The 27,084-nt window shown below is 34.4% G+C and overlaps 6 protein-coding genes and 2 long non-coding RNA genes across 10 annotated transcripts; 4 read left to right on the plus strand and 4 right to left on the minus strand.

Moving 5' to 3' along the window:
• Positions 1 to 400: 400 nt before the first annotated feature.
• On the minus strand, positions 401 to 6,902 carry LOC100646246 (arylsulfatase B). 2 transcript variants are annotated; one of them, XM_003401935.4, is made up of 8 exons: positions 6,756 to 6,902; positions 5,229 to 5,388; positions 3,880 to 4,106; positions 3,335 to 3,596; positions 2,270 to 2,427; positions 1,687 to 1,981; positions 1,181 to 1,458; positions 401 to 802 (listed from the first exon to the last, which is right to left on the minus strand). In XM_003401935.4, the coding sequence occupies exons 1-8, from the start codon at positions 6,900 to 6,902 to the stop codon at positions 638 to 640; spliced, it is 1,692 nt and encodes a 563-aa protein (XP_003401983.2). In that variant the 3' UTR covers positions 401 to 637. The 2 variants fall into 2 exon arrangements, with proteins under 2 accessions (XP_003401983.2, XP_012173486.2); XM_012318096.3 differs by lacking the exon at positions 5,229 to 5,388 and having other exon boundaries at positions 6,756 to 6,867.
• LOC110120021 lies at positions 1,911 to 9,176 on the plus strand. Its single transcript, XR_007227250.1, has 4 exons — positions 1,911 to 2,031; positions 2,182 to 2,458; positions 2,540 to 2,906; positions 6,159 to 9,176. It is a non-coding gene; the product is annotated as an uncharacterized LOC110120021 (long non-coding RNA).
• LOC100646129 (arylsulfatase B) lies at positions 8,816 to 14,545 on the minus strand. Its single transcript, XM_003401934.4, has 8 exons — positions 14,250 to 14,545; positions 12,526 to 12,685; positions 12,131 to 12,357; positions 11,814 to 12,054; positions 11,389 to 11,546; positions 10,817 to 11,108; positions 10,397 to 10,704; positions 8,816 to 10,020 (listed from the first exon to the last, which is right to left on the minus strand). The coding sequence occupies exons 1-8, from the start codon at positions 14,370 to 14,372 to the stop codon at positions 9,790 to 9,792; spliced, it is 1,740 nt and encodes a 579-aa protein (XP_003401982.2). The 5' UTR covers positions 14,373 to 14,545; the 3' UTR covers positions 8,816 to 9,789.
• On the plus strand, positions 14,534 to 15,283 carry LOC125386812. Its single transcript, XR_007227251.1, has 2 exons — positions 14,534 to 14,672; positions 14,837 to 15,283. It is a non-coding gene; the product is annotated as an uncharacterized LOC125386812 (long non-coding RNA).
• A 211-nt stretch (positions 15,284 to 15,494) lies between these two features.
• On the minus strand, positions 15,495 to 17,439 carry LOC100646012 (isopentenyl-diphosphate Delta-isomerase 1-like). Its single transcript, NM_001280926.1, is given in 2 exon segments — positions 15,495 to 16,737; positions 17,127 to 17,439. Coding segments are annotated over 2 exon segments (726 nt in total). The 5' UTR covers positions 17,397 to 17,439; the 3' UTR covers positions 15,495 to 16,281.
• A 795-nt stretch (positions 17,440 to 18,234) lies between these two features.
• LOC100645178 (serine/threonine-protein phosphatase 5) lies at positions 18,235 to 21,766 on the plus strand. 2 transcript variants are annotated; one of them, XR_002308597.2, is made up of 9 exons: positions 18,235 to 18,517; positions 19,013 to 19,402; positions 19,482 to 19,768; positions 19,906 to 20,011; positions 20,081 to 20,223; positions 20,399 to 20,706; positions 20,809 to 20,890; positions 20,962 to 21,091; positions 21,177 to 21,766. XR_002308597.2 is itself a non-coding variant. In XM_012318094.3 (8 exons), exons 1-8 carry the CDS (start codon positions 18,424 to 18,426, stop codon positions 21,019 to 21,021), a joined length of 1,470 nt encoding a protein of 489 aa, XP_012173484.1. In that variant the 5' UTR covers positions 18,235 to 18,423; the 3' UTR covers positions 21,022 to 21,766. The 2 variants fall into 2 exon arrangements, 1 of the variants encoding a protein (XP_012173484.1); XM_012318094.3 differs by having other exon boundaries at positions 20,962 to 21,766.
• LOC105666647 (cancer-related nucleoside-triphosphatase homolog) lies at positions 20,076 to 23,315 on the minus strand. Its single transcript, XM_012318088.3, has 5 exons — positions 23,108 to 23,315; positions 22,761 to 22,828; positions 22,313 to 22,484; positions 22,136 to 22,241; positions 20,076 to 22,061 (listed from the first exon to the last, which is right to left on the minus strand). Exons 2-5 carry the CDS (start codon positions 22,813 to 22,815, stop codon positions 21,783 to 21,785), a joined length of 612 nt encoding a protein of 203 aa, XP_012173478.1. The 5' UTR covers positions 22,816 to 22,828; positions 23,108 to 23,315; the 3' UTR covers positions 20,076 to 21,782.
• Positions 22,822 to 27,004, plus strand: LOC105666648 (DDB1- and CUL4-associated factor 5). Its single transcript, XM_012318091.3, has 8 exons — positions 22,822 to 23,175; positions 23,313 to 23,683; positions 23,917 to 24,097; positions 24,172 to 24,441; positions 24,511 to 24,737; positions 24,821 to 25,035; positions 25,105 to 25,375; positions 25,457 to 27,004. The coding sequence occupies exons 2-8, from the start codon at positions 23,488 to 23,490 to the stop codon at positions 26,452 to 26,454; spliced, it is 2,358 nt and encodes a 785-aa protein (XP_012173481.1). The 5' UTR covers positions 22,822 to 23,175; positions 23,313 to 23,487; the 3' UTR covers positions 26,455 to 27,004.
• The last annotated feature ends 80 nt before the right edge of the window (positions 27,005 to 27,084 follow it).

Below are 27,084 nucleotides of genomic sequence, written 5' to 3' on the forward strand. Positions count from 1 at the left end.
ACTTGCGTTTTCCCGATGGATAAATCTAACGAACGATCGAACTGATGTATCGGACGAAAGAATGAAATTGTATAATATCGTTTGGTTAATAATTAGTCATAGCGATCGTGTGCACGTTAAATCGAAACAAATTGAAAGTCGGAAGTTGTGTATCCGCGTGGATGTAGATTAATTAATTCGATACCGATGCAATTAAATTGATATCAAGGTGTTTCGTGAGGACGGCTTCTCATCTGCATAATCTGTATATAATAACATGGGTGAAAAAAAGGAATTAGTCCCCCGGCGATAAACTTTTTCCCACCCCATCGCTTGCTTCTCGAATCTAGAACCTCGTGCACTCGCTTCACTGCCTCTTCTCCCAAACTGTTAAAGCAGCGGATAAATTAGAAAAATATTCTTTCGGCCACTGATACCTCATAGTTTATTAGTTATCAGTATCAAATAAATTAGTATCTTATGGCCGTTTCATCTGGCCGATTTCTTATTTGACGAATAAAAACGATGCTTTAACAAACAAAAATTCGACGTATGGAAGCCTCGTACGAAATCGTGATCAAACGTGCAAAGTTGCTTCTCTGTACACCTTGCAATGTATCGTTCTTCCGAATAGATCTTTCGCGGTTGTCCGTGCAGATTATCGCCCGCTAAGAAGTCGAATTTCGTCGTCGGGTAATTTTATCCAGGGCATCCAGGTTCCATTGAAGTTCTCGGGATAAGAACGTGGATCCGTTTTAGTGGGCGTTTGAGTCATTAGAACTGTGAAGTATTCAGCAATGAAGCGATTTATCTCGTCGACAACCTACGAAGAAAATAACATTTCTTTACAGAATATTCTCAAATCGAGTAGAACAGATACAATTGCAATAGATATCCACTAAATTTGGTAGGAAATAAACGTAGAAAATAAAAAATATGCCTCAGTTCGCTACGTAATTACGACGATAATTCTTGATTACTTATAGTGATTTTTACCCGATTTTAAATAAATTCCGATACGATCGCTTCGTCCAATTTTCGTCAGGATCGTTAGGACGTTTTGATAAAATTGTAAAATAAGCAGCGCACAAAGTTTTCAATAGGAAACATTTACCGAATATCCGAATAAGGTCTCCGCTTATTCGAACAACCTTGTCCTCCAAACAATTCGGATAAATACAGCCCCAGCGTGTATATTTACCTCTGGATGTTCGCGCGACACGTCCGTAGTTTCGCAAGGATCGTTGTAGACGTCGAACAAACATCTGTCTAGACACTTAGGATAACTTGTAAAATTATCGCAAACAACCATAGCCGCTCGTCGAAGTTCGATTATACGCTCGCTGTTGAGCGTCACGTTCGAAACGCTGGCAAGAGCGAAACCGGCTGCCGAATGCAAAACGTTTGATACGTTGTACTCTGGGTACGATTCGCTCATGCCACTGTCGCCGTAGTAATCGCCGTACTGAAGCTTCGCTCCTACGTACGAGAGAAAAGGTTTAATCGGGCAAGATCATTGATAGATGATGATTGATCATTTACGAATCGACAATACGCGATTATTTACTGGCGGTATTTGTCAGTAGCGACTAAACTTAATTTGCTGTTATAGAGGGTGAGTCGGAACGTGCGAAGGCTACGACAGGAGCTGTCTGAACGCGCTAAAAGGAGAAGGAAATGTATTATCGATTAAAAAAGGATAATTACCATTGATCAATTTGTATCTTCCCATTAGAGCTCCAGAAAGATCTTCCTTCTCGTCGATGTTCAATAATATGTTCTTACGCCTAGTATTTTCTTCAGAAACGATAGTGGCCCATTGATCCACACCGTCAAGATTTTCCTCCAGATCTTCCAAATTACCGCCGGCAGCTGAGTAGAATGTTGGTAGCCAATCGGTCACGTGAATCAATTGGTTTGAAATTCTGGACGGATTTTTTATCGCTGGCGAGTAAACGCACGCTGCTCCGCGAACTCCGCCCTCGAAAAGCGTGAACTTCATCTGAAAAATGGATGCTACCATAACTTCTATTCTACCTTAAATGGAATAAAGTATTAATTCTGCTTATTTAAATAACTCCTGTCAAACTGAATGACATCTGATCAATAATTTTTGTGTCCTGTATAAATACCTCATAGTCCAGGCTCTCAAACGAGAGGATAACTGCTAAAGATTTGAACAACTCCTTAATTATTTTTCAGATTTATCTCGTCTTTTCTTAAGCACCCTGACACGTACCAAGGAGAACGTACAAGAAACCGCAGAACATAAAATACAGCGTTATATTACCCCACGCAGAGGATAGTTTGATCCAGAATTGTCCAAAAGACCCACAGTCTGTGCACCGTTATCAGACATAAAGAGAATAATCGAGTTTTCCAGCATGTTAGCCTGCTTCAACGCCTGGACAACTCTACCGACAGATTCATCCAAGGCGGTAACCACGCCTGAAAACAAGGAAACATACATTGCAATAAGGTACAGCAAGTAACATTTATGGTGTCCATAAATACTCATATTTTATGTTTCTGTTTGGATTCGCGTGTTATGAAAGTTTAGACGCTGCGAGAATATAACAAGTAGTAATCGATGCACCGAGAATAAGGCGACAAATATAAGAGTCACGGTCCAAGCTTGAGTTCAAGTTGGAGGTGTCAGATCTAAATGCAAAAGTACGAGGAGTGACAAGCTTGTCGATTGGAAACCTAGACCAGGGCTGTAACCCGAAAACGAGGTCGTACGTTTACATAAACCTCTCTTTTTATTTTAGTACGCTGAATCAGCCCCTGCTGTGCTTCACACGTGTTCTCATTCGTCCTATGTATTTTCAGATTGAGCTCAAATTTTACCAATACAGGGTGTACCGTAACATCCCACGTTGGATCCACTTCAGCAGAAGACGGGAGGGACAAAAACAACGAGAAAGGTTCGTACAAACATACGTTGACCAATCTTGAACATATTTGACCTTGCTTCAAATTTACAACCAGTCTGTGATTTTTTTAAATGCCGCGAAATTGTTTCACTCGATAACTACGAGGTTCCATGCAGGTCGAGGGTGGCGATTTCGAGCAGCTTCTGTGGAGCTAAGCAGTTGCGTGTTCGTACGAACTTTTCTCGCCATTTTCGTACCTCCTGCGCATTCCTGAAGTGGCTCACGCGTGTTAGAGTACACCTTGTCTAATTAAACCATATGATGATCAGCAGCCACGTCTCACACGGTGTTGATCAGGCTTCAAAATCTATTTTATATAACAAACGTAAAAGTTTTCCATGGCAAGCGTGCGAATACTTTTACTAGCCACGCTGTATACACATATGATTAACAAAGTCTCTCTTGTTCTCATCGCGTACCTGCGAGCTTCCTTCTATCAAAGTCTTCGATGTAGCCTAACGTGGCGTTCGTTTCTTCTTCATCGCGGACTTCCACCGTTTTGTTAATGTTGCTAGAATGAGCGGCAATATGGGATAACTGAAGGTACAGAGGTTTGCTATGATTGTGATTGAGAATTATATCTTCGGCCCTTTCCGTTATAAGGTCAGTCATATATTCGTGGCTGTACTTGACGGATAAGTTTCCTGCGACGTCGTAATGTAGATCGTATCCAACGTGGTGCTGTAAAAGAATTTTCATTCTCCTTGATCGTTTCTTTTGGAAAGGGAGTTTTCATTTACGCACAGTTCGGGTCCGAACCGATATCAGACGATCGAACAGATGCAAAAGGATGGCGATGATGAAGTCCAGCAAAAATAGTTGCTTCAAAAGTTAGGGAAATTATCGAAAGATATATTTGATGATAATAAGATTATAAAAAAGTGGTTATCAAAGTAGAGGAAATATTCCGTTATAGTCAAAATGGTAAAAATGTCCATGCTTCTCGCTATTTTACAAAACTCACGTTTTGCTCGATGGTGTGATTGAAGTATGTCATGAAACCACTGTAATATCCCAAGAAGGTGTCGAAACCACGATAGGCCGGTGTATGATAATCGCTATAATAGCCAACGTGCCACTTTCCTACGAGATGCGTGGCGTATCCCAATTTTCGTAGGTATTCTGGCAGGAGCGTATTGTTCAGAGGTATCGCGCGAACTTCACCTGGATCTAGCGGGTGACCTTGCATTCCTATTGTGCAAAAATGTGCACGTTACATTACGAAACATTCCCGATAATTAACACTTATACGTGAGACAGCCTATTAAACGATAATTAAATCGAGAAACCTATAAGTACTTGAGTCTACATCATCTTCTGTACAGGTGTCGAAAAATCTTTTTTCTTGAGATTATTCGTGATCGATACCATAACATTTTTTATTCGAGTCGAACTTAATCATTGTGTAATTAGGTAATTAAAAATAAAGAAACACGTTGTAATATATACGTAACATATAATACGTAGTATTAAGGTCAAGCGAATAAGAACACATTATATCCCTCTCGATATCGTACGACTTTCCTCTGAAACATTTTTCCGTGTCGTCCGTACTTTTCCAGATATTTGTATGTTTCCAGTTGAACAGAACACACTGTATGCAAATGTATATTTTTACAATACTACGTGCAAGGCCACTAAGCAAGAGATATCAAAGCAATTAAAAAATTTCATACATTAATGATAAGAAAAAGGAAAATTAGTTGCACAAGTGAGTAAATAATTAATTAATTCAACTTAAACGTGCCACGCAAATATTTTTCGTTGTTTCCATGTAACATGGCAATCTACTTGGATTCTTTTCTCGATCATTCAGCTCTTACAGAAGATGACATTGATTATTTATAGATAAGTGTTAGTTAAGTGTTGAAAAGTCAAGAGTTAAATAAACATAGTTAGATAAATGAATAATGTGCAGGATAAATAATTAGATTAAATAAACGATTATCTGCAGCTATAGTTAAAGAAATAAACATCCATATCAGAAGGATGTACGATCGAGAGTACAAGGCAAATAAGAATAACAATTCTAAACCGAGTCTCTCGTGATAGCCAACAGGCTGATACGAGTAAACTATCATCGTTATTAATTCGCAACGCAAAATTGTGTCAAAATAACATCTACTGCTACCGATATATCGGTCAAGTAATCATTTTGCAAGTATTTTATTCGAATAATTCTAAGCTTGAAACTAGCTCCTGACTTGAAACAGGTTGCTGGTTTAACAATCGCGGGTCGCGATAAAAAATTGATAAAAATGCAACGAGCCAAATGCCTGGCTATCGATCGCATAAATCATATTCATAGAGTACCTGTCCGAATAGGATAACGCCCTGTAAGAAAGGCCGTCCTCGACGGTGTACAAATCGGCAAAACGTAATGTCGTTGTAATATCACGCCATTGTATGCCAGGGCGTCTATATTCGGCGTAGGTATTTGATCGGCACCGTGAAAACTCACGTCGTTCCAGCCCTTGATGAGGAAATCCAGCAATTCAGTATTGTCTTTCGTTCGCCAATCGATGGGTTAGTTAAGAAAGGTTCGATGAAGATCTTTATCTCTGGGACGTACAGGGAATTGCTCTGACAACTGGTTTGTCGTGAAAATTAATCGCGGCCGGAAACGATCGATTAAAAATCTCTTACCTTTGGATCACGTGGCAAATTTTGCCGATCATTCATTATAAATCTACTTGAAAAGGATTCGATAAAAATCTTTAGATCGCGTAGCGAATTATCGAGATTTCTTGGTTGTAAAAGTTACTCGTACTCGAAAAAGATTAACCGAAGATCTTTATCTTCGAATCGTGCGGCAAGTCATCGAGATCTTGATATTTCCTCGATCGCGAAAATTACTCGTATTGGAAGTTAATTAAAGAAACCTTATCTTTGGCTCACGTGGCAAGTTTCATTGACGACTTCTCAGCCATGAAAATCGTTGCCGTTGTTGAAAGAAAATTGTTCCGAAATGTTTGAAGAACAGAGATAGAAAAAGATGCAAGTTTAGTTCGCAACACTTTTATAAAAACGTACAGAAAATTTACGATCGTATTTGTCAAACGTTCTTAGATACGACGAAACGAAACGAAACGAGCACAAGGATTAAAGAAATTATGTCAAGTTTGCTCCATTATCTTTCTTATTAGTATTCAAGAACGAATTGAGATTGCAACATGCATGCGTGCCTTTTAATCGATCTTCAACTTGATCTACATGCAACTATACACTGCTATGTTTTTGCAGGTCAGTTGCTTTGTTCGCAATTGCAAGAATGCAGAAACATATGGTCGAAAACATATTTCTCCGGCAAATGAAATCGAGAACATAGAAAGCGTAGAGAAGCAATATGCGTGTATTTCCACGAATCGAAGTATTTATTTCATAAATATGGAACCGCGTGGATATCTCCATGAAATATTGAGAAATTAATTTCTACCTTATCTTTTAATCGTATGTGTGCAATATTCAGGTGCAACGAAATCTGATCAAATATCCGCGATTATGAAACACAAATGACGCAACTCAGACGCTCCCTGATTCGTGGAAAATAGAATGATCAGGAAACAGGTCGATAAACTTGCATTTAACATCGATCAGAATAGAAATGTTACTTTATCCATTTGTTCAAAAGAGATCGATGTAAATCATCGGTGTGAACACGTCGTACGACGTTTGGCGAACCCGTTCCTGCAAAATGAAAGAAAATTCGGCTTCCGTTTATTGCCATATTTCCTGTTAAACGCTTTTTGTTCGATTTCACGAGCGACACCGACGGATTTGTCCTAGGAAATAGGACCAAGTGGAACGTTTTCGAAGCCCAAAAAAGCAGGGTAATCTTACAAGGTCGTCCGCCATGATAACTATAATATTTGGCCGCTGCTGTGCCTGAGCTTTCTGTTGCGCCAGTACGACGTAGAAGTAGAACAAGCATCCTGTGGCAATCATCACAGACATTGACATTATGCAGTTAAGGGTAGAACTTGACATTTGTTCCCAGGTCTCTTCTTCTAGCGGTATAAGAATCTCTGGAGAAAGATTTACACGATATGCGATAAGCAAAATTATACACTGTAAAAATTGCTTTCGTTTTACAAGGAAATAACAGATTCTGTTCTATTGCTATAAAATGGATCATACATAATTCGATGAAATAATATAAGACAAAAATGGTGCGCATCTATTATTTCCTTCTAAAACCGAAGAATCTTTTCGAACAATCTAATGCGCGTACAGGCAGGAAAAACAGCACGCTGCGAGGAGATACGAGACGCGTCCAGAAAATAAATTCCGATTGGCTATCGCATTGGAAAAATAGAAATTTGCTGCATTCTACGCGTAGTTTTTACCGTCATCTTCTTCGCTCGCGCTCGAGACCAGTTACCAGGTACCCTGGATCGTCGATATTAAATTGTATCGGACAGAGTGCGAATGGATCAACGCTCTCGTGACGAATATCAGAGCAAAGAAGATTCAAGAGAAAATCTCCGTGATAAAGACCGAGTTTCGTGCGTTCCCTTTTTTGCGAAGAGATATCGTTATCTAGCAAAATTTAACCACTAAATCCCTATCTCGCGCTGTCGCCTCTAACAGCCACGTTGGTGTAGCCGATGCGACGTTGAATCTACGTGAAAAATAAAATAAAATTTCGCGAGTTTCCCTTTACAGCAAGCGTTTCAATAATGGTAAACACCTAGTGGCAAAGTAGGGATTTAATAAAACGTCCGAACTACGAAAGTTATAGCGTCAATGCGTGAATCTTGGAGGTATTTCGTGTCACTATAGTTGCAGCTATCGTACGGACAATTTCTATCGACGAGACATTTACGTAACATAAACGCACGCCCTGACGCAACGATTTACCGAACGTCCCTTTTGCGCAAATCGCGAAGATCCTCGGAAATAGTAAAAAGCCAATCGGAACTTACTTTCGCAGATACGCCTCGTAGAACCGCGCGTGATCGTAATTTAAACACGTTGCCCGAGCCAAGTCACCACTCGACACAACGATTCACCATCAGCGATCCTGCCACGTAATACCGCGCCACTTATAACGCACCTGGGCTTTATACCGCCAGCGGAGAAAGTATTTTCCGGGATGCTACACTCTAACTATTATCACTGGCCGACCGTACGATCATTTAACTCCGAAGTCTGTACCGCAACTATCGAAAGCACGTGTCTCAAGGAGAACGTTCCGCTTTGTCCTGTACTCTTCGTAACTATGGAACTGATCTGTCCATGCGATTTTCTGATAATACGCTCCTCCGCCTTAAGTACTAGCACGTTTGCACGAGACTGTCGGATTCCTAAATATCTTTAAAATAATTAAACGCTCGATATCGCTTAATGAACAGGCGATCATTTAAAAAAACTGATAAATAGAGATATCGTTAATCTTGCGATAACTGTGTCATGTATTGTTTGTTATTATTGATATTATTGAATTGCGTAGCTGAGTATTGTTTAAGTAGGATGTCTGAAAAAGTATATGCAAACTGCAGTTGTTTTTTGCGTTTACAGAACAGATTATATATACGATTTAGATATGCAAAAATGTATGGAATAAATGTAGTGAAATGTAACATAAAAAAAAATATTCAAAGTGGAGTATTGGGTATAATATTTAAAGGGCAAAACAGATGTTTGTTTAAACGTCGTTTCTTCAGTTTCTTCCATAAAAATTTGAATTTATATCAACATCAGCAGTCTAGTAATATATTTTGTCTTGCTTGGCTGGATTCGACGACTGTCCTGCATAGAAAAGAAGTTTGTTGTCTGCGCTTAATCTTTCACTTGCAGTTAGATCTTTGACTAAGTGAGTATTTCTTTCGAGACGCGTACTTTCGGTTCAGTTACTTTTGGTACAAAGGGAAATGTGCCAGCAAATAATTGACAAACTATTTTGTATTCGATAACTTTATTATCTCTGCCACTTATTTTATTCGTATTTTAAAATATCCTATGGAACTCGTATCATTGTATTTACGTAAATAAATTAATCGCATGTTTAAAATATTTGCGTATGTACATTAAAATTTGAATTGTAATGCAAATGGAACGTTCGCCAAGATTCTTATCAGATGTATAATTTTTAATTTAAACAGAATTACTAAACAGTATGAACATTTCGTAAGTAATAAACTCGTAAAACTCGACTGCTAAACAAATGACTTAAGTTATGGCAGGTAACGAGTATACTTCGCTATAAGGCTATCGTCCAAGGCACCTAAATTGCGTATTCGTTCGAATTACGCAGCAAGGTCGGCAAAATAGTTAATTACAACGTAGATATGAAGCCATCTATTTCAATTTCAGCCTCGCTAATCATATTTATCGCCATAATTCATCAGTTAACCCGAAGCATTGCCAGCCATATTTTTATAATTTCTTTCGATAAAATCGCTCTACTATGAACGTTATTCTTAGTTGTTTTAGTAATAATAACAATTTACGTTCCAAATTGTTAGCGTTCCAACTGTAATCGCTTTGTTTTAACAACCAAACCGATTACGCTGTTAGATATTACATCGCTAGAAACATCTAATTTTATATAAATTTAATACAATATAAAATTATTAATTACAGAATATAAAAGATTGAACTAGTTAAAATACAAATAGCGGCATAAAATATTTAAAATTGTGCTATTCTTTTAAAACATTCATTTATTTTGCTAAAATTTCTTATGATGAAACAAATAGATATGTTCTGCTTCGCTCTTCCAAAACTGTTCACCTTGGCAAATTATTACCCTGTTGTTTAATACTCTGTGCGCCATTTCAAGTTGAGTCAACTGATTTTCGATTTTCGACAATCATTTGATACTGCGACAACATTTGCTTATAGAATCACTGCTCGGACAAACGTTGCATGGTCATATAAAATTGCTCAGCAATATCGAAACCAAAATCGCCGATATGTGGATGTAATAGACCAAGTTGCCAGGTACAGCTGCAGCGTTGCACGGTACAACCTCTGATTTCAACCACGGTCCCCACGTACCGTTTTTATTTCTCGGATCTGCCGACCAATCGATCGGCTTTTTCGTCTGCTTCACCAAAATCTGGCTATACTGTTCCAGATAATAGTTCAAGTCTCTGGCGATCTGCAGACGACAAATCAGTACATCATAAAAATATATAGAATATCATGTAGGAAGATCGTAACGACGATTTTTAATAATAACAATAATAATAATAGAAAGGAAACGAAAGGAGAGGGAGACGCAAGGCCGATCACTATAGAAGACTATGACTCGAAGAACATCGATAATGATGGCACAACGTTGAATGGCATTAGCGATGTTCAGCTGTGCACTCATTCGTGCTATTTACTGTACGCATTGTCGACATCGATATGACATCAGCATTACATCAGCACTGCATTAGCACAACATCAGCGCTAGATCAGCAATTCATTGACATATTGATATCGTTTTGACTAGCCGAAATAACGTAAAGGTATTCGTACCTATTACTCACCCTGACATACGTATCCGCGATGTTCCTTGTTTCGCATGGATCGTTCACTATGTCGAATAAACATTCCGTGACGTTGCAAGGCGTGAGCATCTGTCTGCGGTAATACGTGAAGTTTGCATTACACTGAACTGTTGCATCTTGCCGTAATCGTACCATTGTACTCGGTTGTGTCACCGGACCACCCAAATGATAAGTAAGGCTTTCAGAGATGGTACTTTTCATCACGATATCCGTGTACGTAGGTAGCGTCTCTAACGTCTTTCCAGAGTCGCCATAGTATCCGTCGTAATAACCACTTTCGATGGTACCTTGAACCATTTTTTAGGAAAAATCCCTAATTATCTAGAAAAGGACGAAATCTTCGTCGACTTCGATCACCCTAGCGGTGGTTTTTATTTTATTCTGCATTTTAGTAGTTACCCCTCAACAATTTAAATCGACTATAGATCGCTCCCTCAGTTTTTAAAACTTCGTCGATATTCAACAAAAGTTTATCTCTGCCACGTCCACGTCCTTCACTAAGTAGACGCCATTGATCGATTCCGTCGATCTCGCCTAGATCCTTCAAATCTCCGCCAGCTGCAGAGTATAATGTTGGCAACCAATCCGTTATGTGTACCAATTCATTGGATACGCGGGCTGCTCTCTGCAGCCTGGACGACCACAATGCCGCCACTCCTCTCACGCCTCCTTCGTACAACGTGTATTTTGTCTGTGACAATAACATTCTAAAATGTAGAAGTATCGTAATACGGTGGACTCACGGTTATCCGAGTCCCGTTCAACCGATATTATCCGAGATGCTTTGAGCTTTAGCGTAACTTCATTTTCGTCGAAATTTTGACACGAAATTTTGATTGATTTTACAGTGTCAATTATAACGTATAATAAATTCGATTATTCGAAAGTTTGAGATTGAATTTGAGAATGCTGAAACTTAGGTGATTCATTTTCAAGTGGATAGAAGCTCCGTCTTAATGACGTGATCTTACCCCTCTTAAGGGATAGTTGGAGCCGTAGTTCCTGTATCTACCGACCGAAGCTGCTCCGTTATCGGTGAGAAACAGAATCAAGGAATCCTTCAACATTCCTTTCTCGCCTAGCGCGTGAAATATGCGCCCAACCGACTCGTCCAACTTCGACACCATTTCTAGAATAAGACAAGCACATTCGATTAGTCGTGTGATTTATGAGATCGTAAACCGTACAAATACGAACTAAGATAACAAGATCTGCCACAGAAAAGATGAACTATTTATGCGGCTTTTAGGTGACCATCCTATTTTCATCGGATGAAGCCAATCTGAATTGTTTCCTTCGTAAATTTCTAAAAGACTCTTCTCTAAAATTTACATATTTCCAGTTGTACTGCTGTCAATGCGAGCCAGCTATGTCTAAATTAGACGCGTCTACGTACTAGCGTATTTGCGACGATTCGGCTCGCGAATGTGTATAGGCTCTCTATCGTTGTACACGTTCGCTGGTTGTTCTAAAGGTGAGTGAACAGCAAGATGCGATAACTGGAGATAAAGAGGCCTATTAAGTTCGTGATTCTCGATGATGTTGATCGCTTCACTGGTGAACATGTCTGTCGCGTATTCGCGATTCATCCCGTAAGCTGGATCGTCTCCGCGATGCATATCGTATCCGCTCATGTTCTGGAAGTGTACAAATATGATATTTTATGAAACTTCTACTTGCTTTGCTACTCGCACATTGCTTTTAGCATCTTACCTGATTCGAATAGTTGTAATCGTAGTAAGAAATATAGCTGTTGTAAAAACCGAGAAACGTATCGAAGCCTCTGTGCAATGGCGTGTACTGAGGTGTATAGTAACCCATATGCCATTTTCCAATTAATTTCGTGGTATATCCTAAGCCTCGTAAATGCTCTGGTAAAATTTTGATGTTGAGTGGCAGGCCACGTGGTTCGCCACCGCGAATGTCAGCTCCTTGCATCCCTATACAGATCGACAATTGCAAACCCTGATGTTACATTAAACAAGAATATTCATGAGATGTTACGTATACTATAGGTGTACAGAGCATAAATTCGTAGTACGATTTAGAGCCAGGTAGAGTCCCGTAACTCAAAATAATAATACTTTTAAGCGTGTACAAATATGTACCGATACGGATTGGATACTGTCCAGTGAAAAAAGCTGTCCTGGATGGCGTGCTTGACGGTAGCACATAGTGTCTGTTTAGTATAATCCCATTGTACCCGAGTGCATCGATGTTAGGAGTTGGTATCTGATTCGATCCATGAAAACTAACGTCATTCCATCCCTATCGGACAAAATAAACGTCAAATCATAAAACTATCTTCATACCATTACAAAGTTAACTTATTTTCTACGTAAATTGGGGTTCATAATTTTAGACATTGTAAAGCTTATAATTCATTGCAATGTTAAATTATAATGTAACGTAGCATTAGTACCAGTACTAATTAAGGTTATTGGTAATTCACAAAGAGACAGGAAATTGATTATTACAAATGCAGAGAATATATTTCAACTGATCTAATTTTGGCCTCTCATCTTATCTCCGATGAGAAAATATATATGATAAAAGCAATAATCGATATTAATGAAAGAAGAATAACTTTGAATTAAGTGGCATTAAATGTGTCTATTCAATGTAAAAGTTCTAGAACAATTGAATCCTGTCTTTGTTCTAAAAGTTAAAATAGATTTCACGAAATGTTAGCTACTCGTTAGACATAAAAACGAAACTTAAGTGGTGTAGGTATATTCCTTGTTTCGCTTTAAATTTAGCAAACTATCTAACCCCGCTTGTGGCAAGAAATAAAGGATTAATAGTAGAGGAATGTTCTTCAATCGTAACTTTGAAAAGATAAGTCTTCGGAACTCTGCACGGAATAAGACCTAAACCTAGTAACTCTGAAGGATTCTCATTGGATAATACCTTCTCGCCATATTATCCAAGATCACGTTCGCTAAATGACCTAATTGAGCCAGCTGTAAATTCGAGAAATAGGTTATATATGTAAGAAAGAGACTAGTATATCCGGTTGTACATTAGTGAATACCAACGTAAACTGGTTTCCTCACGTGCCAAATGCCAAAATGATGTACTCTTAAGGTAAATTACGCTTATACATCTATGGGCGAGATAATAAACGATTATGTAATAACAAAATATGACAGCATAATAGTAGTAATTGATATATCATGGTAGATAAGAGGGAGATTTTTGTTTTGCGGTTAGGATGAGTCACAAGCACTAGCATCCTTGTTAGATGAGGGGGCGTAAGTAATTTTCAAGTCACGATAATTGCCTTAACTAAGGATAATTTTAATTCAAAACGCTTTCGTACTACAGATTAATTGCTACGAATTAGACGAAGCAGACAAGCATAAGTAATATATGGACGGTTGCACTTTGCATAAGTACAACTTTCGTAAATTTTTATTTCGATTTGTAGTTTTCATCTACTTTCTGGACTGGGCAACTATAATAGGTCATGTCCTACTTCTTAAATTAAATTGGCACGTGTTGATCTAATGCAAAATGTTAAAATATTAAGTACACATTTCACGCGATGTAGCTAATCTTTTACCAAATCACTTGTTTTATAAAATTCTTAAATTTACGTGCTGTAAAAATAATTTGCATTTTAATTAATTCGCTGCAAATATTCTAAAAGTTTCGTACGCATATCAATGAATAATATATTTTAAATCTGTAATATTGATTGATATACCAAAACATACTAAAGCTAACTAATAATTTTGCTAAAAATATATAAGTTTAAATGAAATAAATATAAAAGTTAATGATACTTATTTATTGAACATTAATTTTAAGTAATATATTATAGTCTTACCAAATCGTCAGCCATAAACACAATAATATGAGGCGACGTTTCATACAGGCCGAATGCACAATCGATGAACAATATTAGGGGCAGCAAAGACGTACTTATCCAAATGATGGAAAACCGACGCATTCTTTGCAGAATTGAACGAAAAAAAGAAGCAACAAAGTAAAAATATAATAAAAATCTAACGAAAAATCGGAAAATGCTTAACACAGAGCACTTTTTCTTTTTGGCACTTTAAAACACAGTTCACCAAGGATGATGGTCAGAACATTGTGCTCGCGATGTTTACGAAGGAACTCCTAGGAATGACGAAAGAATGAGGAACAGAGATAAACGTTTATATAGTCCACCCACGAAGAAGCATGTCATGAATGGACCACTCGAAAGGGGAGGGAAAGTACACTAATAATTACGACAATAAAGAAGGTACGTGTTTCAGCTGGGTTGCTTCTCGTCTTACGTGTTATTTTCCGTACTTATGTAATTGTCTATCTGCGTACGAGATATTCTGTACGTGTCAACTAATTTTTAAGTGCTATTTAAATTATGATAGAATATAATATAATAACTGGATATATATTAACTGTTAGAACAAATCAAGGAAACGACATACTGATCTTGATGTCTGGTCAAAGTTTTATGAAATTCAAACAGGTTCACAAAAGAAATACTGATACGTGTTTTAGTGAATAAAACACACGTTAGTGCTGCATAAATTTATAATTATTGCAGCACTAATATCGATAAACGTTGTATCGTGAACTATCTCGCCCATAGATATAAAGGATTAATAATAAATTAAACGAAAGGATTAATAAATGATAATAAAATAAAACCTTTATTAGATGAATACAAATATTTCCCAATATTAGACTGAGGTAGACATAATTATTATCTGTCTGTAATTAAATATTTTAGCACAACTTTTCCTGTTAAATTTGTATTTCTTTAGAACACTCATATTTTTCTTTACTCTTGTTAGTTAAAGATGGAGATATCCGTCATTTCTAACATCCTTTCAATATCTTTGTTCAATATATTTTCAAATCATTAAATACTGTGATTCTATATTAAATTATTAAATCATAATGATATAATATTTTATTGTGCAACAAAAGAATTTAATGATCATATAACAGTTTATAATCACAATAATGTTTATTCATAGAATAGTTGAAAAATTATGCATATTATGTATATAAATAATAAAGTTGTGAAACCTTACATCAAACCATTTTCTATTAACCTTTGAAATGCCATTAAATAGAAAAATTAATATGTTAGTTTTTTAAATTAATAGAAATTATTTTTTAAACCTTTAAAACCCTTTTTAGACCTTCAAAATTTTTCTTAAACTTCTTAAACCTTTTTTATACCTTTTAAGCCATTTTTGAAACTATAATGAAGATTTTTCTATTATATTTTACTGATCATGTTCTATTATTTTATTGCATTATTCTAAATATTATATTCAATACATGATAAAAACAGTTTTTTCTTTGACTTTTTAATAATGAATAAACTTTCATTTAATGATTAAAGTGGAAGATACATTAACATAGAGATGTAGAAAATTGTTTTAGATTTATCATTCGTTGCAGTATAAAATTTTTATATCTTTGTATTTTTGAGTTGTACTTTTTATTTACACACTTTTTAGTAAGAAAATAGTATTTAAGAAAGATCAGTTCATGGTTTACTATATATTTACAAAATTATTTTTCCTATGACAAAAATGTATTCACAAAATTTATATAAGTATACAAATTGTCTAATGGTAATTAGCCAAGTTATCAAAATTATATTAAATATTTCAATATTTACAAAGTGCAAGTTTATATGAACAAATTTACTTTGTACTTATACTGCATTATATTTATAGTGTACAACTTATTGCATAAAACTAATCATCTTGCACAAATTTCATCCTCAAATCTTTTGTTATTAATTATTTAGATATTTGGATGGTAATAAAATACCTCGATTAACGTTATGTGTGATAAGGCTATTGAACTTAATTCTTTGTTCAAAGGTATTATAAAAATCTTTGTATTGTTTTATGATCCTGCATTTTTTCTAATGAATGTAGATTATCCCACCACGATAACAATTTATGCTTAAGAATTAATTTAAACCAGGGACTCAATGGACTAAGATTTTTCTCAATATCTTTGATTTCTGATTTTGATACCCAACGAATTTCACTGATTTCATCTGGATTTGGATCCAATGTTACATTATCTTTTTGTATAAATAACACATAATCTATTTCATGTTCACCCCATATACCTTCCACATCTTGATAATGAATTCTTGTTAAGTAGAAAAAATCTGATAGCAAAATTTGTGACAAAGGAATTCCTAACTCAAAATTCAGTCTTCTTCTTGCTGCTTTACGAATTCCTAGTGCCTCATGTTCTTCAGTTTCTTCGGGAATTTCAAATAATGGATGACTGCAGCATGTATTTGTATAACGGTTTGGGAATGTTATCTATAAAAAAAAAAATCTTCTGCATTAATCTAATATACTTAATATAAATGTACAACTTTTATATAAAAACTACAGAAGTAGAACATGATAAGTCGCATTTCCTAGTTCTTATAAGGCAGCTATTTTAAAATTCATTATATTGACAATAAATCTCATGTTAACAAAATTGCCCTTTTATTTGATTTTGGAGCTAAATATGTATTTTTTTTTTATCTTCTTTAAAATATTTTAGATATTTCTTATTATAATATTAAAATATTACTTATCTTAATAATTAATATAACAGAAGTTCTTCTTTGTAATCATAAAGTGACATTCAAATGAGAAATCAACAAAAATACACCTATCATATTTTTCTTCTGTGATCTACGTGTACAAGAAGTACATACCTTATTGGGAGACCTTTTTTGAAGTAATAGTTCTCCTTTACCATTGAATAAAAAGACACTAAATGCTCTATGAAGTAGAACTTGTCCATCAGAATTAACAATGTGACAGTCTCTTTTTGTAGCATTACCAAGAGGCTTGTCAGATTCATCAACAAGAATACAACGTTCCTCTAAAGCAGCTTCCTGTAAAGGTTGGGCACTACCGAAACTCCTCATTGGTGATGTAAAACTTCGTATAGCAGCACGCAATGTTCTAGCCACTTGAGCCATCACAGTAGTCAGTTCTCCTCTTAAATAGTATTGGAAAATGTTCAACGTGCAAGAATTTATACACTCAGGCTGGCTCCAATATATTATGATATGCAAAGTATAGGTTAATTAAATCAGTGACCTTCCTTTAAAAGTTATTTACATTATTTGAACTTGAAGATTACTAATGGACGCGATATAGCCAGGGATATGCAAAATTAGTAAAATCAGTAAGAAGTTAAGTCTAATATGTATATTTAAATGATGGTATCAACATAAAACGTTTAACTAGAAATATGACAAGCATACTAGGCGGGGAAACTTTCTTTTTGAGAAATGCGGTCATATATTTTTGACATATATATTACATAAATCATTTTTCCTGACGTCATGATAGCATCTTTTGAATAAATACATAAGATTTTTTGATGCACTGTGAATGCTTCCAATTGTAGATCAACCAGCTTTCTTATGATAAAGATTTACACATACTGAAATATAGAGAGCGTGGTGGTAGAGTTTTGAATATACTGTACTAATAACAAAATTGGCTATCGTGATGTGAAAAAAACAAGTTTTTGTCAAGAACGATATTTAATGCAAGCAATTAAAATAATCATTTAAGAATAAGTTTATAGAATGTATAGATAATAATTAAAAATACTGTAATTTAATCTTAAATTGTTATGATTATTTTGTTGCCTAATAAATAAAATATAAAGGATGCAATGGACATGATATTACAGAAAAATTACAGAAAATTTAATATATCAAAATGTTTTATATTATGCATAGTTATAGTATAATTATGTCGTTTGAATCGTAATGATCGATAGTTCTCGTTGGTTCTCGACTTCGATCGATCGAATCGCTTCGTGGGGTAGTTGAGTAGATTTCAGGATTTCAGTGTGTCTGCAATAAAGACCGTTATATAAAAAAAATTATTGTTTCTTTAATGTGTTATTTATTGTTATTATTAAATTATACGTTTCGATATAATTTAAGTCATTTTGTATCGTCCCATTAGTTTGTTAGTATAAAGCGCGAAATGAGTGAGAACGCAGAAATTACGGGAGTAATATCGCCAGAAGATGCAGCCAAAGCGGAAAAATTTAAAGAAGAAGCAAATGAATATTTTAAAAGTTCGTTTACAAATTTTCCTTATAAATTTGATCTTGCTATTTATTTTGTGTTTAAATGCCAAGCTAAGCAAAAATTCATGATTAACATTAGAATAATGTAATTTAGTCACGTGTACGTTAAAAACTAACCCAACTTCCGTAACGTAAATTATCATTAAATTATCAAGTGTAAACCTAATCATTAGAAGTTTTGAAATTCAAAACAATCAGGTTGCTTGTTATATCGTTACTACAAGTTTATTCTAAATAATTATGTTCATTTGTAATGTTTGTCACTTTAATTATGACATTTCATATAACATGTTTTATTTGATGTGTCAAATTTGTAGTAATTTCATTTTGACAACATAAAGGTGTTAATTTTCAGAGTACTTACATTATAGCGAAATAAAAAGTAATCCATTATCCTTCCGCTATATATGTTGAGAACAAACAAAACACTAATTATAATTTTTTCGCTATTAACTATCGTATATTTCATTATTTTCTTTTTAGATCAAGACTATACCAAAGCTATAGAATTCTATACTAAAGCTATAGAAGTAAATCCTACAGTGGCAGTTTATTATGGAAATAGAAGTTTTGCTTATCTAAAAACAGAATGTTTTGGATATGCACTTACAGATGCATCAAAAGCTATTGATTTAGATAAAAATTACGTGAAGGGATATTATCGTAGAGCTGCAGCTCATATGTCACTTGGCAAGTTCAAACTAGCTCTTAAGGATTATAAAACTGTTACTAAAGCAAGACCAAATGATAAAGATGCAAAGATTAAATACACAGAATGTTCTAAAACATTAAAAATGTTAGCCTTTGAAAAAGCAATCTCAGTAGAAGAAAATAAAAAAAATATAGCAGATATGATTAATTTAGAAGCAATGGGTAAGTTATATTTAATATTTATTTAATGAGTTTAAATATGCTTAAAGAAAGTTCTGGTGTGATTGTTTTTATTTTACAGCTATCGAAGATGAATATACCGGGCCTAAACTTGAAGATGAAAAAGTTACGTTGCAATTTATGCAAGATTTATTAGAATGGTATAAGAAACAAAATAAATTACACCGTAAATATGCTTATAAAATTCTTTTAGATATAAAAGCATGGTTTATGGCACAACCAAGCTTAGTTGACGTTACAATTCCTGAAGATAGTAAATTTACTATCTGTGGAGATATACATGGACAATTCTATGATTTACTTAATATATTTGAATTAAATGGATTACCATCAGAAACTAATCCATATGTATCCTTTATAATAGTAAATAAGTTATACTTATTATTACATTTCATATTTATTAATTTAATGATTAAATATACTATAATTAAATATATTACTAATACAAGTACAATAGTATCATATATTTCTTAATAGCTATATAGTTATTCAATGGAGATTTTGTAGATAGAGGCTCCTTCTCTGTAGAATGTATATTTACCTTATTTGGATTTAAATTATTATATCCAAACCACTTTTTTATGTCTAGAGGTATACCCTTACCAATCTATTTATATCATTAACATGTTGTACATATTCATAGTAAAATACAATATTTAGGTAACCATGAATCTGCTACAATGAATCAAATGTATGGATTTGATGGTGAGGTTAAAGCAAAATATTCTGCTCAAATGGCCGAGTTGTTTACAGAGGTTTACAATTGGCTCCCTCTTGCCCATTGTCTTAATAATAGAATACTTGTAAGTTTATATTGTTACGTACAAGAGAGATGTTGCATTTAATATAGTAGGTAACCAAGAAAGTTTGTGTTGTTTTAATCAATAACAATCAATAAAGGAACGAAGCAGACTTTCCTGGTGTTCTGATAGTTATACAATGGTGTATATATAAATTATGTGTTTATGGGGTTTGTAGGTAATGCATGGTGGTCTATTTTCAAGAGACGATGTTACGTTAAAAGAAATTCGAGAAATTGATAGAAATAGACAACCACCAGAAGAAGGACTAATGTGCGAATTATTATGGTCAGATCCACAACCACAAGCTGGAAGAGCACCCAGTAAAAGAGGAGTTGGTGTACAGTTTGGCCCTGATGTTACACAAAATTTCCTTGCCATGAACAATCTTGATTACATTATAAGAAGTCACGAAGTGAAAAATGATGGATATGAAGTTGGTCACTTTGGGAAATGTATTACTGTATTTTCTGCTCCAAATTATTGGTACATAAACGTGTATTATTAGTTTAAAAATAATTGTTCTTTATAAAATGAACGATCTTTAATACAGTCATATTGTATATTAATTTTATTTTTTATTCTTAGTGATACTATGGGTAACAGGGGCGCTTTTATCACGCTTAATGGTAAAGATATGGAACCCCATTTCACATCATATGAAGGAGTGGTATGTTACAAACTAATTAGTAAGTTTTATAATTTTTAATTGTACTACATAAGGATGTATTTTTGTTTCAGGCTCATCCAAATGTAAGGCCAATGGCATATGCTAATTCTCTACTAAAATTCATGTGCTAGTGGAACACCCTAGGTACTATTGATAAATAAATGAATAACAATAACTGAATACGAGTAGCCCAATCAAAGTGTGCGTAATATATTTGATACCGAAATGGAGAAGGTGAGAAACACTTAGGCTTCTCCAAAACAATAAAGTACTGTATTCTTTTTAGGAACATGAAAATCTTCTGTATCATAATAACTACAATGAAGATGTAATATTGATGGGTACAAAAATGAAAAAAGTTTGCTTGTTTTGAGAACTTGCGAACAGACATATATCAAATTTTCTTGTCTATGATAAGACTAATGCCTCATTAGCAATTTATGTTTCTTTGTAATGAAATGACGCAAAGAAAAAAAGAAACGTTTCTATTTTGTACCCTCAATTGAACCACCTTATTCACTAAAGATTTTAATGTTCACGCACAAGCTGAGTAAATGATCTCAAAGATCTCAACAGATTAACTTATATTCTAATATTTGCAGAAGGTGCTGAACATATAATGAACACACCTGTTATTCTTTTAATTTATTCTTTAATGAATAATGGTGGTTTTTACGAAACGATAATTATTACGAAAATATATAATACATATGCAATTTAGCATGACTATGTAGTACAATTTTCCAGCCAGTCACTATTTGTCACGTTATTTGTGATGACTACTTTTTTACAAATTTAACGTGATTGGAAGGATTTCTTTAATCTAACATTTTGTTTTTTTGTTAATAATAAACGATGTTTATAATGTATTTAAAATTTATATTGTTTTTCTTTAAAAAAAGGGAGCTTGTGTACCTTGTGAAATGAGCGGAAAAATTTCTCCTGGTAAATTATCTCGATTTTGACGATTAACATTTATAATTTTACATCTTTTATCTGCATGAAGTTTTTGGAACAATGATAAATGCCGTTGCGGTACTTTATGCATTTGAGGTATCGTCGCAATTATAAAAGGTATTTTTGAAGTTCCAAAAAATAACTTCACTATTTTATCATGAAATCTTTGACTAAACAATTCCATTTTTCCAATTTCATCTATGATTAATATGTCCTAAAGAAATCGAAAATTAATGAATTGATTACAATTATAAATATGTATAAAATATATAAAACTATTCTGCTTACTGCATTTGAATCAAAGACAGGCAATACTGTTGCTTCAAAATCATTGAGAAACACATGATAATTCCCCACTTTATATTTAGAATGCTGCGACTGGTTTATCACATTTCTGTTTACAAGTAGTATTGTCTCAGTCAAAAAGGAAATTAAACTTTATATATTTAAGAAATTAATACCAACTCAATTCGTGCCAATGTTGATTTTTCGTCACGGTTTTTCATTAGCACAACATCAAATCCAATCCTGCTACCACTTTGACCTCGAACTTCTTCAGTATAAAATCCATCAAACTTATAACTTTGTTCCTCCATCATCAAAGCTAACTTTTTACATAATGTAGTTTTTCCTATACCTATGGCAGTTCTCATTTTATTCAAAACCATTATAAACTATTTTTATTTACAATAAACGATTAGAAGATTAACTAATAAATTTAAAAAAATACAACAAATACGTTACTTATTATTATAAAATTACACATGTTATACGACAGTGATTTAAGTAAATAAGAAATGTAAATAATTAAAAGAAAACATATTAAATATTTTGAACATTGAGGATATGTAAAAGTTACTAGTAGTGGGCGATTTTTTGAACACCTTGTAATTTTTGAAAATCGCGGACTTACCAGGAGGGCCAGTGAGAAGTACGCGTGAGACACGCAATGCGGCGCCGGTATCCATGCTTCTTGTTTTTCTAGAAGTGTTTAAGTAACAGTTGTGAGTGACACTTGCATATAAACGTAAGAAGATAGTAGGTAATCGAAATAAAAAGAAAAAAATATTTTTATTTAATGGGGCTACTTAGTTAAAGATATATGTATCGATGATATGGATAAGAGATTGAAAGGGAAAGATTGATAATATTAGCCACAACGTGGAGTCGCTGAATAGCGATCAGCTGATTGTGCTCGAGTAAGACAATCTGTTCGGGTGAGCTGAAACGCCTTTGTATATGTGGGTATCTACTACCTACATATGTACTTTGGCTGCGTTCAGAAGTGCGTTGGTGCGTGAGACGCACCTCGTGTAGCTTATGTTTGTGTGAGTTTGTGAGGTGTACACTCGCGACACGTCTGTCACAGAATAAATATAAGATCGGCCACGACGAAACTTATAATAGTTACAACCTATAATAATCTTGTAAATTTGATTGCGTCACGAATTTCCCTATTCTATAGGTCTCCCCGGTTTACTAAGTACGCGAGACAGTCTTAGAAACTTTGAGGTGCACTAAGGGTACTTAATCGACGAAGAGAATACGGGCGTTAGTTACAGGATACATGGAAGAAAGGGACGAAGGGTGAAGACGACGGTTCTATCCGTTTTCGTATACGTATCAGTATATGCAAAGAAATGGCTCGTCCTTCCAATTATAATCCGCTCTCGTATTTCGTCGCAAGACAAACCGACGACAAAGTCGACTACTGTAAACGCCTCGTTAATGCAAGGTTCGAAAGCTCCGAAAATCTGTTTAGGAAAGATCTACTATCGCATTATGGATGCGTCAATGCGATTGAATTTTCGAATCAAGGAGATCTATTGGTTTCCGGTAAGAAGTTAACAAATATGTTTAATTTATTTCGTTCTTACACGGCCTATGCCCGTCGATTTAGAAAATTAAAGTTCGACGGAAAATCGGAGCCTTTTGATATTTTCAAGTAATTACACGATTGTGCAAAACATGTGTTACTTCCCGGATATATGTTTTTGTAATGTATTAAATTGATTATTGAAATGAAAATATATTTATTGTTTAAAATTATTTTATTATTAATTTAACAGGTGGTGATGATAGAAGAGTTTTATTATGGAAAGTAGAGCAAGCAATACAAGATGTGGGCAAACCCGTAGTAATGAAAGCTCAACACATTAGTAATATTTTCTGTCTTGGTTATGATACTAACAGAACAAAAATATTTTCTGCTGGAAATGACGATCAAGTTATTGTTCATGATTTACGAACGTATGAAGCTTCTTTCTTAAGCACTTTTATATATAAGCATATATAACTAAACAATTATTTATTTCTTGATATAGGGCAGATGTTGTGAATTTCTTCCTTCATGAGAAACCTGTTTATGGACTGTCAGTACATCCCCATAATAGCAATGTATTTGCAAGCGCCTGCGATGATGGGAGAATTTTAATTTATGACATACGAGGATCCAGTGTTATGGAAACATTTTGTTTGGCACGGTACAAAACTGCCTTTCATTCTGTAATGTTTAATCCTGTTGAGCCGAGAATGGTTGCAACTGCCAATGCTAAAGAAGGAGTTAGCATGTGGGATTTAAGGAAACCTTTGAGGTAAGTAAAAAATTCAAATAAAATCATATGAAAATGTTTCGCCAAAATAATAACATTTTATATTTACAGACCTACATTACGTTATGGAAATGATAGTTCAGTTCAGAGTTGTATGAATGTTAGATTTAATGCAGCAGGTAATAGATTGCTAGCTTTGAGAAGAAGATTACCTCCTGTACTTTATGATGTAGACTCTTCTAATCATTTATGTCAGTTTGATCATCCTGGATACTATAACAGTTGCACAATGAAATCATGTTGTTTTGCTGGAGATAATGATGAGTATGTCCTTTCTGGTAAGTAGTACTGCAATAATCATAAATCTTTTTATATACTTCTTCTGCCAGTATTTACATACATTTCAACTTATAATTTTAAGGTTCGGACGATTTTAACCTATATATGTGGAAAATTCCTTCTAAGGATGTAAAATGGGTAAATTTTGCGCACATGGTATTACGTGGGCACAGATCCATTGTTAATCAAGTACGATACAATCAAGCTAGTTGTATTTTTGCTTCATCTGGAGTTGAGAAACTCATTAAGATTTGGAGTCCATTTCCTCTTGGAAGCAATTGCTTAGGTGGATTAAAGGTAATTTATGGAATAATTTTATTATACATGTTGATAGCATATATCATTGTTTCTATATTTGTATTTTAGAGGAATGATGGAAGACAAGAGAGGCAAAGGAGAGTATTTACACATGATGAATATATTGGACTAGTATTACGTAGTGGACAATTTATGACACATGATTATAGCCATCAATCAACCAGAGAAGATCCTAGAATGATGGCATTTTTTGATTCGCTGGTACAACGTGAGGTTGAAGGCTGGAGTTCTGAAGATATGTCAACAGCACCTCAAACCCCTAGTGATTCTGAAAGTAATCTTATAACTGGACGAGTTTATAGTGCAACAGATTCTGATGGTAAATCTTTTTTTCAAATTTTTACATTGAAGTACTAAACAAAAATAATTTTGAATGAAATATTAATTTATTTTCTTGTAGACTCTACAACATTTGACCGTCAATTGATGTCAAGTATTTTGGGACCAGCGATAACGCTGTCATCTCGTGGATCCTGTGGGGGTGGAGTAGCTCCTGAAAGACCATTAGAGTCCCCGAATCGTATAACACGACTTATAGCATATCGTAGAGAAAAACTAATGAAACTTGCAGCTGTAGATTGTGATGCGCCAGCAAATAATGCCTCAGCTGCAGCATCAGAACCATCTGCATCAGGTTCTGCCAGTGATGGTGACAATACACAAGTTAAGTGTAAATCTAAATCAAAAGTAAAATTTCTTAAGAGGAAACATAGTAAAATTACTGAGATAAGAAGGGCCGGAATAAAGTGTGCAGTGTTACAAATTAATAGTGACTCTGATAGTGATGAACAACCTGTTGACACAACTCAGCCTAGTACCAGTTCTGGTGTAGTTTCTAGAAGATCACGATATGTTGTGCATATTGAGAGGGAAGCAAAACACTCAAATTATAGCAGTAGCAGTTCAGAGGATAACGACATTTCTGGTAAACGTAAGCATTCGAAAACTGATTCTGATACCTCCACAAAAGTACACAGAAGAAAACACAAAAAATGTAAAAGTAATTCAAAAAGTGACAGTACCAAAAATAAGAGCAAGCGGCAAAAAATTGATTATGATACAAAGAAGAAGAAATCAGGCAGAGATTGGAAGCTTTATTTAAATGATGTTAATAATGCAATAAAAATCCAGAAAGATGGTCCATCAGTGCCAGTGAATAAATCAAGCAAAGTTCCTTCAACTCCTGACAGTGGTATCACATCAGGAGTATCTACAAGTGAAAAAAATGGTGAACAAGCACAGAAAGATCAAAATGACGCAGAAAGCTCAGATCATGAGCAGAAACTAAAAAATCTAGAATATTTTAGAAAGAAGGTGAATGTAGTAAGAAGGAGCTATCGTATTCGATCTAAGCCTTTATCCCAAACTATTTCAACTACAACTGATTCTTCCGATTAAGCTCCTATTACCTTCAACATTTTAATCCCTTTCCTTTTGTACATAATAAATCTGTGATTCCTTGAAGTATATTTTTATAATACTAAGTTCATTCGCACGCGAATATGACCGGTTTTTTCTATCTTCTTTTAGACTTTATTATTTTTCCGTTATCTTCATATGTATGCTATATTTTATTGGAATCTCTTATCATACAAGACTGTCCCAGAAAAATAAATCTTTTTTCACCATATTTAAAACAATTTTCATTGTCATTTAATCACAATATTTTATAATTGGTACAAAGGATTGTACGAATTTAGTAGTCTAAAATGTTTAAAATTATTAATAACTGATGTCTCAATTGTTTAGAAAATTTGATTTATTATTATAATATAAACATGTTTGGATATGACCATTAAATCATATATAATCGAAACTCCAGCAAAACACCGCCGAGAATTATAGGTAAATTGATGCTACATTAGCTATAATAAGCGATTCAGCTAATGTGTATTGTTGACATGGTTTGTAAGTGTGATGGAAAATAATAAAACAATAAATTGATATACATTTTTTTCTTATATGTTTAGCTTTGAAAACAAGTTAAGAATATTGCATTATTTAATCCTGCATTTATATGTCTTTATT

The sequence above is a fragment of the Bombus terrestris genome, chromosome 17 (genome assembly GCF_910591885.1).
Source record: "Bombus terrestris chromosome 17, iyBomTerr1.2, whole genome shotgun sequence".
In the NCBI taxonomy this organism is placed as follows: Eukaryota; Metazoa; Arthropoda; class Insecta; order Hymenoptera; family Apidae; genus Bombus; species Bombus terrestris.